This window comes from Anthonomus grandis, chromosome 6 (assembly GCF_022605725.1).
Source record: "Anthonomus grandis grandis chromosome 6, icAntGran1.3, whole genome shotgun sequence".
NCBI classification, from domain to species: Eukaryota; Metazoa; Arthropoda; class Insecta; order Coleoptera; family Curculionidae; genus Anthonomus; species Anthonomus grandis.
In genome coordinates, this window is record NC_065551.1 from 30171751 (window position 1) to 30192322 (window position 20572).

At 31.4% G+C, this 20572-nt stretch overlaps 1 protein-coding gene across 1 annotated transcript in view; it reads left to right on the top strand.

The window, feature by feature from the left end:
- LOC126737096 (uncharacterized) overlaps positions 1-20572 on the top strand; it is a 50887-nt gene that overhangs the window by 18623 nt on the left and 11692 nt on the right. Inside the window, exons 3-5 of the mRNA XM_050441808.1 lie at positions 8525-8741; positions 11532-11664; positions 11744-11953. Coding sequence (XP_050297765.1) covers positions 8525-8741; positions 11532-11664; positions 11744-11953 — 560 coding nt within the window. The remainder of the gene's footprint in view (positions 1-8524; positions 8742-11531; positions 11665-11743; positions 11954-20572) is intronic.

Below are 20572 nucleotides of genomic sequence, written 5' to 3' on the forward strand. Positions count from 1 at the left end.
AAACAAACGACACGCACACGCTTCTTCTTATCAAAGAAAAAAAAAATATGTTTTTTTTTTTAATGATTTATCAGGCAATATGCCAAAAACCCGGATCATTATTACATAACTCTTAATCGCCCACAAATTAATAATATTTTGCAAAGGCTTATAATCTTAAAAAATTCCAAAAACACTCGTATATTACTGGTGCGTTTACTACATCCAAAATAAGTGTTTATATAAAAAATAAATAAGATTTCCTCTCACCATATCTGTTATATTTATTTGGGGTGTACACGTGTGTTGCTTATCATTTCTACAAATACTATACTCTATGGTTATAAAAAAATTTATTTTGAACTAACCATCAAAATTTTAAATAAATTAAGGCAAATGAATCTGCCATCAATCCGTTGTTATGACAGCCGTATGGGCTAGTACTTTCAAAATAGCGACTACAACGGATATTTTCTTTTTCCATGAAATATGCATATATCGCTTCGAAATTGATCCAATTTATTGTATTTGTAAGTCATTTCTGTTGCTGTATATTCGATGTGAAGTTAATTTTCTTGCCAATAAAGATATTTTTCAATAAGAATCGTTTTATGGATACAGGAAAGAGTTTGATTTTCCGAGAATTGCATCGATGATTATAGAAAACCTATGAATAGGAAAGGGTTGATTGTGGAAACCTATGAATAGGAAAATGATTCTATGTGGAAATGTAAGCATATTTTATAGTCAAATATGTGAATTATAAATGACTTAGTAAAGTCTATACAATATTAAGCAAGGGGATTAAGAAAAAAGAGCATAAATGGAAATAAAGGGTTTCTATTTGACTTTTCAAATACAATTACTTCAATTACTTTTAGTTTGTATAAGGTTATATCGATGTCTGATGATCTGCTTTTAAAATATTCTGGATATTGATATTGGAATAACGCCACTAAGTTCCCATTTTTTAAATTCAATATTTGTACTATCTTCCCAATCATTCTGTACCACTATCTGTCAAGTATTATGCAAATACGAGAAAACTTGATCGAATTAGGATGTTCCATTTAAATAACCTAATGAAATTGACAAAATATTTAGCTGTGTGTCAAATTCCTTTCTCGGAAAAACAAGTATAAAAAAACTGGTGTTGTGAAATCTTATTTACTGAAAGTCGAACTTCATAAATAAAATGGTCACTAAAATTCCCTTTATATATTCTATGTGTAAATCTTTTTTTAATGATGCAAAGAAAGCCCACGACGATGAATACCTACTCAAAAATAGCAACTATACGGGCTCCTTCCGAGAATTTTATTTAAAACTTCAAGTGGCTGACAAGAGTGCAGCATATTTTTAGAAGGTTGGCCCCCATGCAGCGTGATTTGCTCCGTCTCAGGCTTAAAGAAGAGAAGATATAGTATACTACGTCATACATCGTCTTTTCAATACTAGGTATAGTAATAGTAAACCTTAAGAAGAAATCGAACAATGAATCTTATTACATAGGGGTCTTGAAGATCCGTCTTCTCTACCTGATGTTTGTAAAGATATGTACTCAAAACGCATCCATTATGTTTATTGAATAGATCGTTATTTGCTTATGTCAATTTATAGCATCTTGGCTAACAATAGATCATCCTAATAGCTTGATAAATATTCTCGAGTATAATTAGGGATAAAGCCATACGAGGTTAAGTGTATGTGTAGAGGGTAACTTAATAATCAGGAATATTCACATGGATTTCATATATACACAACACCTCGATATGAGTTATGAGATACATTTTTATCACCCCGCCATATGGACTTTACGCTTTTTTAATAGGGATCTAAATATAGACTTCTTATTGAATAATATTGATAAAAGTTGTTTTGTCTGCATGCACACACTTAAAACTTATCCGAAACAAACACGGAATTAAGTTCCTAAAGATAAAACTACTTGAAATGTAGATTCTCATACAGATTTTTGAAATGGCAGTTAGTAATTTATACTAAGCTTACACTTGTCAGATTGCAAAATGTAGAACTAAATCTTCTTTTTAACAAACCTTCAAAACCAACCACTAGCCTGTCTAACTTAGAAACATGCTCATTATAATATATTTGTTTACATGTTCAGTAGGTACTCCAGCTCTTCAACTGTAGATTGAGATTTTAAAAAAACGATAGTATTTGTATCTGTAATTGCAGAGGGTGCTGCACTTAGGCCTCATTAGGAAAGAGCATTATCCTAGAAAAAAAATACAATAAAACTTATTATAAAAAACACAATAAAAAACAAATGTTCACATATTAAGAGAGTAAAACCAATCAGTCTATAGATCAGTAAAATTGAACCGGAGATATTTGTGAAGATAGTTAAAGGCATGTTTAATTAGGTAGTCCCTAATATTGACCTTGAATGCAGCAAGGAACAGAGATAGGCAACATATTAAAAATCTGATCTGTAGAGTCTTCGATCCGGCTGCACCAAGGATCTGTGATTTCTAGTTTGGTGAGAATGAACATCAGTATGAGTCATAAGTCCACGAACGTTGCCCGTGGCTTACAGTAAGCATTGCTAGATATAGGCACATGGTAATGTAAGAATTTCCCCCCAGTTTCTTAAATTCCAACCTGCAGCAATCTCTGTAGCCCAAATATGTGCAAATATTTTGAAAGTATGAGTAGAATGGCTCCAGTTAAACAAACAGTAGCTCATTAGGGGGTGGAAATATCCAAAATGAGCGCTTCTCAGTGTACAAGTTGAACTTTATCCGAATTTCACTGAAACTTGGAGATAAATTTTCCATTCCTATTAATTTTCTAATTCTCCATAATATATTTCAAGAAAACATGGATAAAATATTTCGAATAGATTCTGTGAGTAACTGTTATAACTCCAATTAAGTTTTTTTTTCCGATAATATACAACAAAGACAGGCCTCTAGTAAATAATTTCGATGTAATATTTTATGCATTAATGAAACTGTGTTGTTATTAGCAAAGATACGATTTACATCTATAAGACTTACATTTGGAAACTTTGACAGGATAATCTTAGTACAAAATTCAGATAGTACACCTTTGGATCAATCGTATAACTATAATACTAGTACTTTAAAAGCAGAGATATGTACACTTTTCCTGATATAACAGTTGATGTTTTAAATATTACATTATTCAAATGCCGATGGGGCCGGAACCCATAGTTGGTATCGCCAAATGCGTTGCGGTCGCGTCAATGAAGGGTCTGCTGGACAAGTGGACCCACCGAAGATGGACTGAGTCCCCTGGTATGAAAAATAGAAAATCTACTACGCCTAAAAAGACGCGAAATTCGGCTAGTGACAGGTCTTTTAACCGGTCACTGGCACTTAAGAAGCCATGTCCATACTATCGGTATTGGGGACAACCCGAAATGCCGATGGTGCTGTGAGGAGAATGAAACCGTTGACCATGTAGTCGGGGTGTTGACGGGTCGATCAGGAGACCTATATGCACAACTCCCTTGGCAGCCCACTGTTTCGACAATTCAATTCAATCCTTCAAATGCACTCCGTATTCATTGCACAATGCTCCTGTTAATTTTCAATACAAATTCCTAACTCTATCAACTTTTTGGAAGGTAAGCATCTAGTCGAAGTTATTCGGTTTTTCTCATAGAGTCATAAGAGAGTATTAATTTTCTGGTTGTCTTAACTTTTGCCGTCGCTGTGATGATTTGTTCTTGATCACGTTTATAATAAATTCATTCATTCAACTTACTTACATTTCGATGAACTGTTGGAAATGTATGGTCACTAACAGATTTAGACAAAAGATTGACTTATTTCTTAAACCACTTGAGTAAAATGAAGTAATTTTTGAAACTTATGATAAATTGTCCAATTCTACTTAACCCGAAAGTCAAGAGAAATTCCATTTCTGTCATTTATAAAATTGCTGCAATGATATTTCAAAAACATATCATCCCTCTTGGGAAGTTGATGAACTAATCAATTTCAGCAATAAGTTTAATCGTTTCCTGGTGCATTGTTTTCTAATTAATTCCACGTGATTTGAAAGTTCCTTAAAATTCTTTCAAATAATACAACAGAATAACTTATACCTTTTTAATATGTGGCGGTGTAATAAAAAAATGAATTACGGTGTACTTACTTTTTATTATAACCCATTGTATATAATATGTTGCATAATAACCGATTTTGTATTAAATTTTTAATATAATGACACAAATTAATTTATGGCGTAAACTATTCCCAGAGATGCTGATTGATTTATTGCCCAGAGAATGTCGATTGTATATTTTGGTGTGAGTGACAAATAATTTATTTCGAATAGCATACGCATAATAAATAAGTGAAAAAGAATAAAGTACATGTTAAATATGGAAAATTTACATTGCGTTTGCCACGTACACCTTGGCATTTGGTCATAAATATGCACGACCACTGAAACCTTTACAACTACACCATTATTATACAAAATGTAGTAACAGATTATTTTTACAAGATTGCATAATGCCGTTTTGGTTTTTTTCCAGCTAACACCTCCGATATATAGAAAAAGTTGTTTGTGCCGCCTGCAGATTTTTACGCATACAGATGGGAGTGTTTACACTTTCAAAGCATTGAACAATTTCCGCTAAAAAATGGTGTAATTATAAGTTGACGGAGAAACTATATTAATTATTCGTTAGGCCGGTCGTTGAAAGTGGTGGCCATAGAACTAGACTTGATTTGTAAGGTGCGGTTTATTTCTTTTGATGCTTTTTTCGAATAACTCAGTAGGTGCTCGGCGAAAAAAACTGGTATTTTTCCAATAAGGAAACAAGATTTAAAATAGGTTTTAACATAACCACACTTAAATTAATTTCACATTTTCAAAGTTCAAGTTTCAAAGAATTTGAACCTCCCTGGTGTACAGTTATTAATTGTTCACTTAGATGAAAGGAACTTCTTCGAATTTTATGTTAAAGTTGTCACCACATCTTGTCATTAACACAACTAAGGAACTGTTCCTTTTAAATATTTTACTGCATAGATTGAACGAACTGCAAATGTATGATTCGCCTTCAGCATTCTTACAGAAGTTTTGGCGCCGTTGAATATTGAAATTGAAACTCTTTTTCCTTTATAAAAAATGGTTTTCTTCGCATAATCTAACTAGTGTTCCTATTAATCTCCTACTAATATTTGCATTCTTACGAATATGATAACCTTTCCTAATGTTGAAGATAATTTTTCAAAATATTCAGGCATCTATGGCATTGAAACTGCTTAACAGTAATGCTCCAATAATGATAATATTACCTAAATACATTACGAATATTTATGATGATTATTCTTTCTTATAGAAGTGTCTTAATTTCATAATGAAGTATCGTAAATAGGTTAAATATTGTTTTTATTTTAAAATCTTTATGTACATTCTATTTTACAGGAAATTTCACGTTTTAAGAAGCCTAAACATATCTCTCATTAATTGAAATCGTTAAAGTAGTATTTAATCAATTAATAGCCAACGCATTTTTTTAAAGCTGTTTCTTAATTTCTGTTGGTATTAATGTTCATATATTCATCAACATCTTTATTTTTTCAGACTTGTTCTTCCAAGATTAATAAAGGTTGAAATTGCTAGTTTTATGATTAGTACCCAGAAGCGGGCAGAAGCAACAAATCCATATACAAATTTCTTGATTATTTAACTTCATATGCAAATATGCAGCAAATAAAAATATCTCGCAATTTAATGATTCCTTTTAAGAAAAAGGCACTGAAGCATCCCATACATTGCATTCAACATAGCATACATTGTTAGTTTGTTGAAAAGAATATAACTGTATTTTAATGGTCCTCTTTCGGACGTCTTCTGCCATCAATAAAAATGCGACTTATCCTTTACAAGTCGCCTGTTACTATAAAAAAAACATTTTATTACTAAACATCTTTCTTTTTTTTTTAATGGCACATACATGACTATATAATCCTATACAGTTGTAGCTATACAGGTTGGAGAATCGATCATTGCGCATAGAGAGGTACTTAACGGCAAAATAGAGCAACGCGCATGCATGCATTTCGTGTACTCTATTACTCGCATGTCTACTTGATGGGGGTAACTGTATTACTTCTAATTATAAAATTTCACTTATAAAAGTTCAGGCATTTCGAAAATATTTTTGTGACAATGTTAATATAAACAGATGGATTTGGCAAACTTGTCTTCATATATTTCACTATTGGTGTAATTATTTATACTACGTTTAAGTTAAGTGTCATTTGTCTTTCTCTTTTCAATGTCATGTCAGCTGTCAGTGCAGTAGTTTTTGGTCTCTAAATTTTGCTTTCTCTATGTAGATTCAATAAAATGTCTCCTTCAGTTCTGTGTTTTCTTGTGTAACATACAACCCACATAGAATCGTAATCTCAAACTGTTTATTGCATAATGAAAATTAAAGGGTTATTCTAATAATAATAAAATGGAAACTCTTAAAAAAGAACTAAAAAAAATATTCTTTAAATAAAAGGCTCAAAGAGAACTCCTTCTTTTGCTAAATATTAAGTTAACTTATCATTGAAGCTATTTCGTATTTTTAAAAGAATTTTTGGTGAAGTAGAATTGACACATTCAAAAATTTTCTCTTGCAAAAACAAATTGGTTAGCACAAAAAATTCGTGTCTCATTAAGATAAAAGTCCCCTCAAAAATAAAAATCATTTGGGCATAAATCTGGAGATCTAGGGGGCCATTCAATATCGCCAGTTCCCCTAATAAGATGGCTAGAAAAAGTATTTGTTAATTTTTTTTAATTATATTCGCAGTATGAGCAGGACAACCGTCTTGTTGAAAATAGAGCGATCTTAAGTCAGTGACGATTTGAATTGTAGAAGGAACTTGGGTTTGCAGCAATTCAAGGTATTTTTGGGCGTTTAAAGTATCATTAGTAATGTGACCCAAAAAACCAGCTTTTCAATTCCATAACTGTGGTTTTTCCCCAATTCCTTGACAATATTTTAATCTACTTCTGGGGCATTACAAACCATTTCTTCCAGTCGTTCTTGCCCCTCAACCCTTGTGGAAGTGGAAGTGGAAGTGGAAGAACCCTTTTAAAAGAGGGTTCTTCCACTTTAGTATGTCATTTATGAAAATCTTGAAAATAAAGAGATTTTATATATAAAGGGATATTTTTTCACAAGAAATCGTCTGCAAAATTCTAGAAGCAACAAAAGAATGGCTGCATTCTATATGACATATCAGATGTTTGACAGTCCGTGCAGTCTCGAAGTGATAGTTTCGCTTTATTACCGCCATCTATATGTCGAGGAATAGAAGGTTTTTCGGAGTTGTTTCTGAATTCTGTTTTTTTTTTTATGTCCAGCGAGAGTCGTTCACCAACTGTCAATCAGATTCTTACTTCTTTTTGGCGATTATACATTAAGACACACGATAAGTCATTTTATTCTTATGAGCGTAATTATTGACTAAACGTAGATAGCCTTATGTTGATATTTGCCTGTTAATAAGGTTTGTGTTCCTCTTATCTTATAAGTATTCTTGACAGGATTTTGCTCTTTTATTTATAGATTAGACTGATTTCAGCATTCTTTGTTTCAGTTTTCATTGGAATTTCGGCTTTTTCTCCTTTATCTGTCCACTGAAGGTCGTACTTATGTTGTAGTAACCACACGTCTCTTTGAATTTAGTTAATTGAAATTTTGGTTATAATTTGTCATCTTGTTCGGGAACCGTAATTTCATTTGGAAAGGGATTTTATGATAACTTCCAGAGGTTTCTTCACAATAAAACCCACTACGTCACTTAGTGATAGTGTGTTTGTAACTGTCATTGGTTTGCAAGGTAATTTTATCATCTCTGCTTGCACCTATTTTAAGAGAGGATCATTTCTTGTAGTTTAAAATTTTTTGGTCTTGTCATGGACTTCTTTGGATAGTCCTTGAACAGTGAAGGGTACAGTCATATCCAAAATTCGGCATGCTGATATCATTATTGTTCGTAATCTTCAATACCCCAACCTGTATACATCACTTTCATGACTATTGAATACTAAGTAAAATATTGAATAATAAACAAATAAACGTTTAAATCAACCGGATTTTGCAACACCTAAAATATTACTTTAACGACTCTAATAACGAACACGCGCGATTCCTACATACATATTATATTTTTAAGTTTGGCATATAAGTAAGATGTGAGTAAATTTTCAGTGCGATAATGTTCGCCGAAAGTTCACTAACCCTGAAACGTTCTACTTTTATTACTAATTGTTGTTTGAATATTACTTGAGGCGTACACACTCTGTCTATACTTATGCCAAAAAATTTATTTTTAAAAGGTTTATTTTCATATTATATTATTAAGACACCTGCTTTTATGACACATTAATGTATTTTGAATTGTTTTTCGATGTGTCAGGACACGCGTCCTATTATAAATATGATCACCACGTTGGAAAATTAATAGATTTAATACTATTATACCCAATTTGTTCTTGTAAAGCCCTTAATCTTATTGGAGTATTTTTTTTTTAGTAATCTCAGATAGAGTGTCCAGCGTCTCACCTGCAGATACTGGTTGCTCCATGGAGAGCCCAGCTCCGGACCAACAGGATCCTCACTCCTCTGAGGAGGAACTGGAAGTGATCAACAGCAACTCCAAATGTGAAAGAACCATCCCGAAACCTTTGAGGGCTGCTTCGGTTTGTCTGCCTGAGAAAAGAAAATGGTCGCAGATTGGAGATCATGATAGGTAAGATGTTGTTAGGACAACCTCACATTTTTTTATTAAATTAATGCCAAAACTGTTTTCTTGGGTATTACGGCAGTATATTTAAATCAATAAAGTTATAGAAATTAAAGAAGGCGCGTGTATATTTTATAATAATTGTAAATGGAAATTATTTTATATTAGGCACTCCCATGATATTTAATTGTATAATGGGGTGGTATCTACTGAGGTTCAATATTTACATATTAGATTTAATTATTCACATTTTATTGAATTGGTTTCAGATATTGAACTGAATTTTTGGAATTTTTTTAAAATTAAACCAAACCAAGTCCCTTAGAGAAATTGGACTATTTTAGCAAGTTTCATTATTTTCAAAGTTGAACAACTATATATTTTAATAGATATTCATTTTAATAAAGCTCCCTGCTCGGTATGTTAATTCGTGATTTAATTTATACATAGATTGACATATAGAAGAGTGTTCTACTTAGTTTTATAAGCACATTATAAAACCAGTTAATAAAAGCAATTTATAAGTTTCATATTAAATGTTTTTGTGCAACTATATTCTAATAAATTCTGCTTAAAATGATATTATTTAACACCGTTCAACGACTTTTCAGAACTCCTTGATAAAATCGTTAATTCAATTAATTTACTAATATTTTCACCTAAATTCTAAATCCTTCAGGTTATACATTATATTCTTGTCACTAATTTATAAAGTAAAATTAGTTTTTTACACAACTTATTTTTGTTTAAATTTTACCTATGGTTATTTTCACAAAAAAAAATATTGTGAAGGTAAGTGTTATCGCAAATCTATTTTTAAAAATGTTAGTTTGTTTCATGATTAATGTGACTCAAAACCAGTTAGGTGATTGTCTTATGATGATGTTTTAATTTTCTTCAAATTAATTACAATTAGAAATTTGATCGTTGATATTGTCAACAAATGACAAGTGGCACACTGCAGGGCATTTCGAATATTAGAGCAAATCTTCCGGAACAGCATTCCGCCGGGTATATAAGGAGCCGCATCGTTCATAGTTGTCAGTTTAGTGAAATAAAGATCGAAAAACTGGCGCGTGATTTAAATCACACATAAATATTTCTAAATAAATACAGTGAAAATAAATATTTCTAGTAGTCCTAAGGGATCGTGTTTAGTATTTTAAGTGTGCAAATAAATTACTACGTGACTATTTTCGTTGTGATTGTTTTAATTCACATCTAAGGAACGGGAAAAACTCTACAATGTTTTTGGGAGTATATTTGTCTGGTGGGATCTTTGGTTGGACAGAGACTGGGATAAAACTCCTTAAGGTAGTGTTCTGAGAATTTAAAGTATATAAATCTCTTACCTCCTTTTGTTAAAGCTATTTAACCTTTTTTGAATATAACACCTCAGCTATAGTAGCAAATCAAGACTATGAAAGTAAAATGAAACTGTCCACCTTGAAAGAAACCAGTGAAGTCAAGAAAATAGATTTTCTTTAAAGACAAATTCTTCGTTCATATCCAGGATAGATCTCATGTCCACTTTCCCTCAGGATTATCCCGAGGCAAAGTACTTATAACTTTATTCAGTAAAATTCCGCCAAATTTTTGGATATTATTGTACCTACTGGTTATCTTAAGATAACCAAGTAATGGAGTCGGTGGCCATCAGGTTATCTCGAAGCAATTTTGCTGATGAGAGATTTTGTCAATTGTTAACTTCATTATTATTAATTTATTTTATGTTTATCTTTCCACTTAGGAAGCATTTAAATAGGAAAGAAATCTATCACTAACATCTATAATTACCTATAGTCTTTTGCCCTACCTATCTGGGATGGCCTGTGAGTAGCTCTCTTAGAATTTATAATCACTTAAAGTCTTTGCAGCTTTTAACTTTTAAGTCTAGCTTTTATCCATATAAATCTCTTTAGACTTCAGATATCCGGCTTTCATAATTATATAAAATTATCGTATTTGTGATTTTGCTTGGTTCATTTATAATGAAAGACCACTCTTGTTTTTGAGAAAAAACAGATATTGAAGGTCATCATTCAAAAAATGTTTTAAACTAATCGTTAGTCAAATCACTCAGTTGATTGAGTAGAGCTAGATCCAATGTGAACTAACTGAAGTTAAAAATCGATCTCCGTTCCTTTATGTTAAATAGTTTAGCGTATTCCTGTAAAATGGTCTCTCTAAATGTGTTTTAAAACTCATCGACTGACCTACTTATAAATTATTTAAGAAACGTAGAGTGGTTTCTGATAAGTGTGGTATAAAGTTTCTCTTCCAAAAATAAATTCCAAAATTAGAGGATTAGTATCCAACGTGTTTTTACCAATAAAGTTTAGAGTACTTACTAAATTTATATTCCGTTATAGTTTTTGATCCAGTAAAGAGTTATATTAAGCGTAATTAGTTCGAGAATATTCATACTCGACTTTTAAACTTGTGGCGCCATCTCATGCTTCAGAAAATATATTAAGCTGGTAGCTGGAGCTGTTCCTACGAAATCAATCTACTGGTGTCTACTTTTTATATTATTTTAATTATAGTGGCGTGATACCCAATAAAACAATATACATTTTAATTTAAAAAATCTAGAATGAACTGATATTCTATAATAGTAGGTATGTGTTCATTGTTACACTACAATATAAGCTGTTTCTTATCAAGTGACTGATTCAATACATTTTTTAATGTTTCTACTGAGTCACAAAATTTTGGTAGGTGTGTAAAAGTTAGATGAGAAAACGTATAAATAATCTGAATACCAAACTCAACAAGGGCTTTAATATTATTTAGGTATAGAAGAGAAAACGAAGAGAACATGTCGCACTACAGTAACTTAAGTCCGCCATCTTCCTGCTCGCCATATTTGAAAAGTCACGGTGAGGATGGCCATATCGTAGAACATTCCGGATCGTCTGACGATGAGGTAAATGATGCACCGCGGACCTTCTAATTGGCTCGACACCCTTGGCAACAGGATTAACACGTTGTTTTACTTCTTCAAGGTCCACAATCTTTTAGCAAGTAGGACAACCCCAGTGAGATTCAGAACCTCCCCTCCTCTAGAGGCTGTGAAACCAGGGAGGAAGACTTTAGTGAGCAAAGGGAGTCCACCGTCGAAGTTGATGCACTACGAAGTGTCGCCGAGAAAACGATCTAAGCATGTTAGGAATTTGCACTTGCAAAGGCCATATTTGGATTTTGAGAAGATGCAGGTAAGCATAGAGGAACAGCTATTAATTTTTTTGAATTTTCATTGATAAAAGTAAACTGGAAAACGTAATATTTAAATGAGGTTTACTATCACGATTATATTAATAAAAGGAACCAGAAGCTATTGATTAACGAACACGCAGTTTTCAATTCAGATGACATTTTTCGAAATCTTTTTTTAATTATGGATATACTCCTTTCTTATAACTATATTTTCATCTTTTTTCTTTTATGCGCTGCTTTCTTAAGAACTGATCCAAACTTCATCTTGATTCTGATTTCAGATTCCTCTTTTATTTATTTATTTATTTTATTTACGGGAAAACCCCATTAAACGTTACAAACTGACAAGATTATAAACACAATATTTGGTTAACAGAAATCATAATATAATAACATAATTACCAAACCAACAATTTATCAAAAGCAAGAGATCTTTTTACCTGATTGATATTGAAATTATAAATGTTGACATTACAACAAACAGGATGCTTATTTAGAAAAATCATATGGATAGGGCTATGAATTCTATAGAATGTTCTCTGAAAAGGATCATTGAAAGTAGCATTATGTCTAGATAAGCCCCTGATATGTAATAATTAATGTTATACGACTTAAAAGAAAAGGACAATCAATATTACCGTGTAGAAGTTTGAAGATGAACATCGCGCCAGAGCTAGATGATACTCAATAAAACCGTAGTCATGATTAACCATGACAATATGAGACCTAAAAGCACAATGCTTAAAAGACTTATGTTAAAGCCTTTCAACAGTGTGTTAATATGAATTGGGTGATAAGGGAACCATGCCATAGTATCAGTATTCTAAGACTGATCTGACCAGGAGACAATAAATGAGTCTGGTTGCCTCAACTGAGAGATGATTACGATTTCTAATAAAACCCAGCAACTTGGAAGCCTTCACTGTAACATTGTAAATATTCCGTCATCTTAAGTGACACTCAGATCTTTTATAGAAAAAACATCTTTAATAGGATGGTTATTTATTGTATACTTGGTATCGATTCATTTCAATTGCGAGTGAAGCTGATTTGACAACATTTATTGGTATTTAGATCAAGCCTCTTTATATAATATCAAGTGAAAAGGCTATCAACTCATCCTGCAAAAGCTTCCTACTAACCCTAAGGTCAGAGAGACACCTGCCTATCTTGACTCTCAGAACACGCCCTTTAAATGAACTTTTAAACCAATTAATTAATTAATTGAGTATGAACATTTACAGACATATGCTTTAGAAAAGTTGGTATAAATGACATCTACCTGCTGTCGCTCTTCCATTAGGAGCGATAGATCAGATTGATAAGATAACAAATTTGTTGCAGTGGATCTTCTATAATAAAAATCATGCTGAGAATCGGATAAAAAAGCCAAACAGTCAAATAACTTAGGAATAACTGATTAGAGGCAAACACCTCTGCAATTTTAATTCTTTCCTTTTGTCCATTTTCAAATAGAAAAAATCATTATGAAATTCATAGATTTAATTTATTTATTAGTGCCGACAAGTGCAAACTCTTACAAATATCTACTAAAATTGGCATAGGTTCTTCGTAATATTCTCAATGTATTCAAATTCTTGCTCTTGTTGTTCATGACTGAATACCGGTACTAAAGAAACGTTTAATAAGGTTTTCGTTTATTAATTTTATAGTTTTATGAACCTGGACCTTAATGAATCTATGTATATTTAATAAAAAATGTCTTATGAATGACTGGCAACACTCGAAAAACGTTTTTCTTTTAGGTATTTAGAAACAAGAATCAGCAATAGTTTGTTTCCGGACAATTATAATTTCTTGATTTCTTTTTATTCCTTTATCCAAGACTCTAAGGCTATCAAATATTCAGTAGTTACAATACAATCTTCCCAGTATATTATGGTCCTTATTGTAACAGTTAAATATCACATATTGCATTTCATATTATATCTTCCGAAAATCTGCTTAAATGAACTAACTACTGCTTCTACATTATATGATGTCTATCCATTTCCATTAATAAAATTCCTATAGCCATCTCTTGGGGGTTTTATAGGTATATGGTATAAAAAGGGTGTGACATGCGTAATGTTGTATTTTTTTAAAATAGGCCGAGATTTCTTTCGGTTCTATGAAGTTAGGCGTGTGCAGGTAGTCTTCTAGCATGTGTAGACATTATACAGACACTTCTTAACTGAGGATTTAGGAATGCCAAAAATTGATCCAACTACTCTGTACTCTACACAGCTACATAATTTAAATAAAGAGACTGCTACTTGTCTTTTAACTGAGACTGGATCTCGAGAAATTAAGGCATCAAACTTGGACTTAAATTTTTCACAGCAGTTAAGTCAGAGTATTCCATATAACTGACTACTTCTTGACTATTGTTTGATAATAATCCACTCAGAAATACATTACTTATTTATCCTTGCTCTTCTGACTTTACTGCTGTATAGAATGTTTTTGAAATCCACATCCGTCCATATTTCTCTCACTCTCATGATTTTTATACTTTTACCTATTCAATTCTGGCTGATATTTAGAATAAAATAATCAAAAAATTTTTTACACAAGATTATAATACACCCTATAATACATTTTCAAAAGTCAGTTGTCATTTAGAGATTTAATCCTAGGTTTAAATCTCTAAATAAAATTCTTAAGATCATACATCTTAAATTTCTTGGTTTAAACCACTACGAACTAAATAAAATAACCCCACAATTTGGTACTAGGTTTTAATTAGTCCTTCCGGTGTAAAAAGCTAAGCTAATAAAAATCAATTTAATTTCTTCTTCCACTAGTTGGATGAAATACAATATTTTTTTAATCATTATCATTAATGTGTAATCAATATCTGCCTGGAATAAATAAAAATTACTTTAACGAAAATACCAGAAAAAGATGAAATATTACTCCTGCTGTCTGGAAGGCAGACAATTATTTGCTTATTCATTTAAACTTAATATTTTAATTTTTCCCGAGTAAGAAGAAAATCAATACCTAAAAGGATTTAGAAAGAATGGCTGAAGATTCTTTTTCCAAGCAATTTAAATAGTTTTTATTATTTCTTGTGGTATTTAAATCATTTTCTAGTTTATCCGAACAATTCTGACCATTTTTCCAAGCAGTTGGAATGTTTGTCTAAGATTTAAAAATATTTTTTTGCAAAGCTGTTGAGAACTAAGTAGGTCAATAATTTATTACAGTTTTTGCCAAGAATTAAAATATTTGGGTAAATCGAAAATAAACGTCTCGGCCTCATTTTTTATTTATAAGATCGATAACTTTATAATTTTCTTGTGTATTAAATTTGTTATTTTTAAAATTATAACTGCGATATTTTTCGCAAATTTTTAGTCAACCTGAAGTGAAATGATCACATGAAAACATTATTTTTTAATAGTAACTCCCTAAAATAAATAAAAATGTTCTACAATGAGTTTGTCTGAAACCTTAGTATTCCAGACAAGTGGAAGTGCAAGAAAAAAAATCAATTTAATTTCCTGGAAGATATGACAATTATTTCAATAGAATTATTGGCTATTTCTTGATGTATTTAAGTGATTTTATATTTTATCCAATCAAGCAGGTCGGTTTGTTGTGCAAGTTTCAAAAATATTAATTTTTTTTCAAAGCCGTTGAAATTTAATTTATAAAAATAAAATTTAAGTAGTTCAAAAATTTACTTTTTGTCAAATTTAAATCTATTGAAAAATGGGAAGTAAACGTCCCGAGAATTTGGTATTCATAAAATCTTTAAAATTTTCGCATCTTTTATATTTTATCTATATTACATATTTTTTTAAAGCAGTTTTTTTTCGTTTTTTCACATACCAATTACATTTTTTTGTCCTATATCTCCGATCTAGCTTATAGAGTGAACAAAATATACAGGTCAGAAAAAGATAAAATATTAGCCTAAAGTACTTGGCAAAATATTACTTAAGTATTTCAATAAAATTACAACCTATAGAGTGTGCAAAATATTCATGTCAGGAAAAGATAATATATTAACTGGAAAAAGTTTTTTGAGTATAGGGATGGACAATATTGATTTTTCCTTTTGCCTACTGATCTACTTGAGCTATAATGAACATCTGGCTAGGACGAACTTAATACGGTTAATTTTTAATTTACCTGATGTCACTGGAGGTGCTAGTATCTGCAATTAATAATTTTCAGTACTGGTCCACTTCCCAATTGTTGGATCAATTTTGGTTTCAAGGGAAGTACCAAGGGAATATCAGATGCAATCTTTTCATACCTTGTTTTTAACCTTGAATAGTGGCGATATTGCTGCAGCAGTGTTTTGTGACTTGACCAAGGCTTTTGACTGTGTTTGTCTTAAGGATTTGCTGTAGAAACTATCAGAGAAGTACTATCGTACACAACTCACGTGTACCATAGGGTGCAATTATTGAACCAGTTCTGTTCCTCATTTATATTGATGTCAATCATGGAATCTCGGAAAAATTTATTCAGTGTGCGGATGATGCAACAGTTTTGTGGTATGACACATATGTAATAAATCTAAATTCCATACTTAATAGAGATATTGTTGAAATCAAAAAATCGTGTGATTGTAACAAGCTGTTTTTTAATATTTAAAAAAACTGGTGTTATTAATTTTAAATGCAATGTAGATAATGTGTTTAGAAAAATGAGATTCTTAGCTATATTTATTGGCAATAAACTAAAATTTGAAAGTCATATCACACAATTGCATCGAAAAATATCAGCAAATTGTTATGCTCTTAAGGTGGTAGCAGAAGAGGTGGATTTTTCGTTAAAAAAATTACTTTAAGCATCCAGAAAAAAAATTTTAGCATCTCTGTAACATGTAGACCAACTGGTATGTCTTAAATATATTACGTATGTAAAATTCTGTAAACTTATTTTTTTAATAGGCTATAGTTGCTCCAGAAATACAATTTTCACCATACCAACTGCCATTTTTAAGGATTATTTTTATGTTTTTATTGAACATGACGAAAATTTTATTTTTAACTTTTAGAGCTATACACGCGTTCATTAAATCGAGTTATTATTTTTAATCGCCATATTTTATCAATTATATATTGACATTCCATGATTGCAGCAATCTAGAAGAATGTAAAGGGAGAAAATAAAAAAGAATTAAAGTACTTTGTGGGAAATAATGTTTTTGATTTATAGTTGCCAAATATTTATAATAAATAAATAGTCATACATTTCTAACAGGTCAAGTCACCCAGTTACAGAAAATACAAAAATAAATAAATCTTGATAAAGTTCATAAAAAAATAACAAAAAAAAAACCAAAGAAGAAAAATAAACAAAAAATATTTTAACAAAATTACTTAATACATCATAACCCTAACCTAAACTTTAAAATAAGTAAACAATAAAAATATTAGTTCTAGGACGTTGACAATAAAAAGTTAAGGAACATCTTGCGTTTAACCTGGGAATTATGTACCTAATTTGATTTAGTAACTCGGTACAATCAATTTTATTATTTAAAAATTTATATAAAAAGGTAACTCCTAATATATGCCTTCTGGTTTGCCATTTCAAACCTTTCTAATAAAAGATCATTGTCTAGCAGGATAAACACCGTCCTCTTTGAAAGCAAAATATTTCAAAAATTTAAATTGCACAGACTCAAGCTTTATAATATCGACCCAGTAAATTGGATGCCAAATGAGACAACCATACTCCAAGTTGGATCTAACAAAACTAAAGTACAGAATTTTTAATGTGTTTCAAAATTTTTGCTATTGCGAATAATAAATCCCAAAGATTTAGAGGCAGCTAAAACTACATTATTTAGATGAGTCTTGAAGTCAAAGCTACAATCAAAAGTAATCCCTAATTTATAAGCAAAAGGTTATGATAATTAATCGAACCTTTAAGTTACTCTAACCAGATCAGTCTGAAACAAGAAATATAGATCGATAGGTCTAGTAATCTAGTGAAGAATTTGTAGATAAATTTTCGTGAAATGCATCGAGACTTTCATATAGAGATAATGTCTTCGTTGCTAAGAATTATTTGGGTTCTTGAAGCAGAAGATTTTTTGCGAGAGTCAGTATACGAATATTCGACAGTATCATGATAAGTTTTTCAATTATTACAGAATGTCTAAAAAATCATTTGGCGAATTGTTAACTGTGTGTTAAAACAAGATATTTAATGAAATAATTTGGGTGAAAATGACTAAAAACGCACGTTACAACCGGAAAGTGTATCGCGATACATTTAAGTACCGCTGCGGTACCGCTGCGTTTCTACCGTATCCGTTGAAACCGGATATTCTTTTTGAAATGTCAGCTTTTTAAAAACAGACAAAGCATTTGTCTTCCCTCTCTTCTTTTATCCCCCATGCCGACCCCCTCCTGGGTGCAACTGGTGCAAGACGTTAAAATATATAATTTCGACATGAAAGTAAATGCCCTCATGATTACCGCGCTCCGGCGATGTTCGCAAATGAGAGAAAAAAGTCAAGTTTATGTAACCCGGCAAGAAAACAATACCAGAAAAAAAAGATAAAAAGAAAAACCCTCCCCGGAACCTGAAAACGGGTCATTTCAGCGTAAAGTCATATCGCAATTTTTGAGTGCTCGAAAAATATTTGAAGTAGGCAGAACGCGTTTTTCAGCACTTTTCACCGGATAATGACAAAAAAGATACAAAACGACCGCGCGCATGGATTAAAAGTGCTCGACTCAAATTTCTTGGCGGTTTTTTTTTTTTGGGAGGTCCAGGAGCGGACTTTGGATTTGAGAAATATGGTGAAAATTTGATTTATTAATTTACACATGGCATAACATTCCTTGAAACTCTGCAATTTTTAACTGGTGTTAAAAACTTGTTAACCAGTGTGGTGCCTTTGGTGTGAGTTCCTAGTCATATTCCTTCCCTCCATTAACAATCTATTCTGCGGTTTCTTTTAACATCAAATGTACCGCTGGCAAAAGCTTCTTTCAACTCATCATTAGTACATTAAATAAATTTTAGAGGTTCGTAATTAACATTTAGGATTATCAGAGATGAAACAATGATTATAACCTGTCAGAAAAACCCATTAAAAATGTTAGAGTTGAACCTTAAAATAAAATATGGTGTAGGACTTGTAGGTATTGCGGTAACTTATTATATAACTGTAGTCCTGTTGACCGCATGCTTCTTTGACCTCCTTCCTTCGTTGAAGTGTGAATATTCGAGAGTCTAGTATAATGTATAAAACAACAAGTTTGAAAAACATATAAAAGGTTTATAACCAGGATTTTGTTTGGCTTATACAATTCAGAAGTGAGATGGATCATTTTGCGTTGTTTCACATTGAGATATCTCGCAACTCTTCCTAATACATCTACTGCAATTAACCCAGGTCAGACTCTCGTCTATGTCTAACCAAAATATCTTATGCAATTTTTTTCCTTAATGTACATCTCTCCAGGTTCAGAGATTGATTTAACCATGCATTGTTATTAGAAATCACCATAAAGCTACGTTTTCTAATATTAAGTGCGAATTTATGATAGCACATCCGATCTAAACACTATTTAGAAAATGAACCGATGATATAGAAAATAAGTTGAAAAGTCGAATTCTTATTTATACATCTTTTTTTATTTATACATCTTTAATTTTCTAAATAGGGTTTGGATCGGCTGCAACATTTCTCTCGTAATGTGTCTAATTATACCCGAAAAACATCATTTTATTTCCATACTCTTCTAATTTTTTGATTTCTTAATTACTAGAGACACAGTTCACAATTTCGCTCCTATAAGCGATAAAATCTCAAAGACGCTCCTGTTTATTCATTCCTGAAAGCCGAGCTATTGCATATTTTCTTCAATATCGCAGCGACCTTTAATTCATGTTATTAAAACAATACCAGCTAAAGAACTGCATAAAATTTAATTTGCGAAAGGGGGTGCAAATAAATTATGATTTCTCGAACAGTGAAATATCTTTGTTTAACATTTTTTATCATGGTATATTTAAATGAAATTTCTTTTAGTATGAGATAAATGTTCCTTTTATTTAGAAATATGTTCCTTATCAACAGTTTATTCTCACACTTAACTACTGTTTTTTATGTAATTTTGTTGTTAGATCAAATATGTTTTAATGCTAATGGCTTTTTACATACTGTCTGGAGTCCCACAAGGTTCCCACTGTGGCCCTTTATTGTTCCCTCTAATCATCAGCTGTATCATTAATTCTTAACATCTACATTAACATCTGTTTGCAGATTATCTTAAACTTTTATTACAAGTAGGGGAATAGCGGAGGGTAAGTTGGTGAACTGCTGGCTAACATCCAGATTACACTTCTTTTTCCGAACTAAAAATATTTATTTATTGATATTTTAAAATCTACTTGTCACAATAATCGACCTACAAAATATCATAGCTCTAGCTAAACACATTTTTGTCATCTAATTTTTTTCAAAAAGATGCAATGTTTGTCATCTTACCTACAAGGGTTGATAAGCTGACGAACTGTATTTGGTAAGCTGCAGAAAAAGGCCATATAGTTTTTATCCAATTATTTATTTTTTTGGCAACATTTTGACACTATGTGGGTGTCTTTTTCAAGCATCAAAATATTATTGGAAG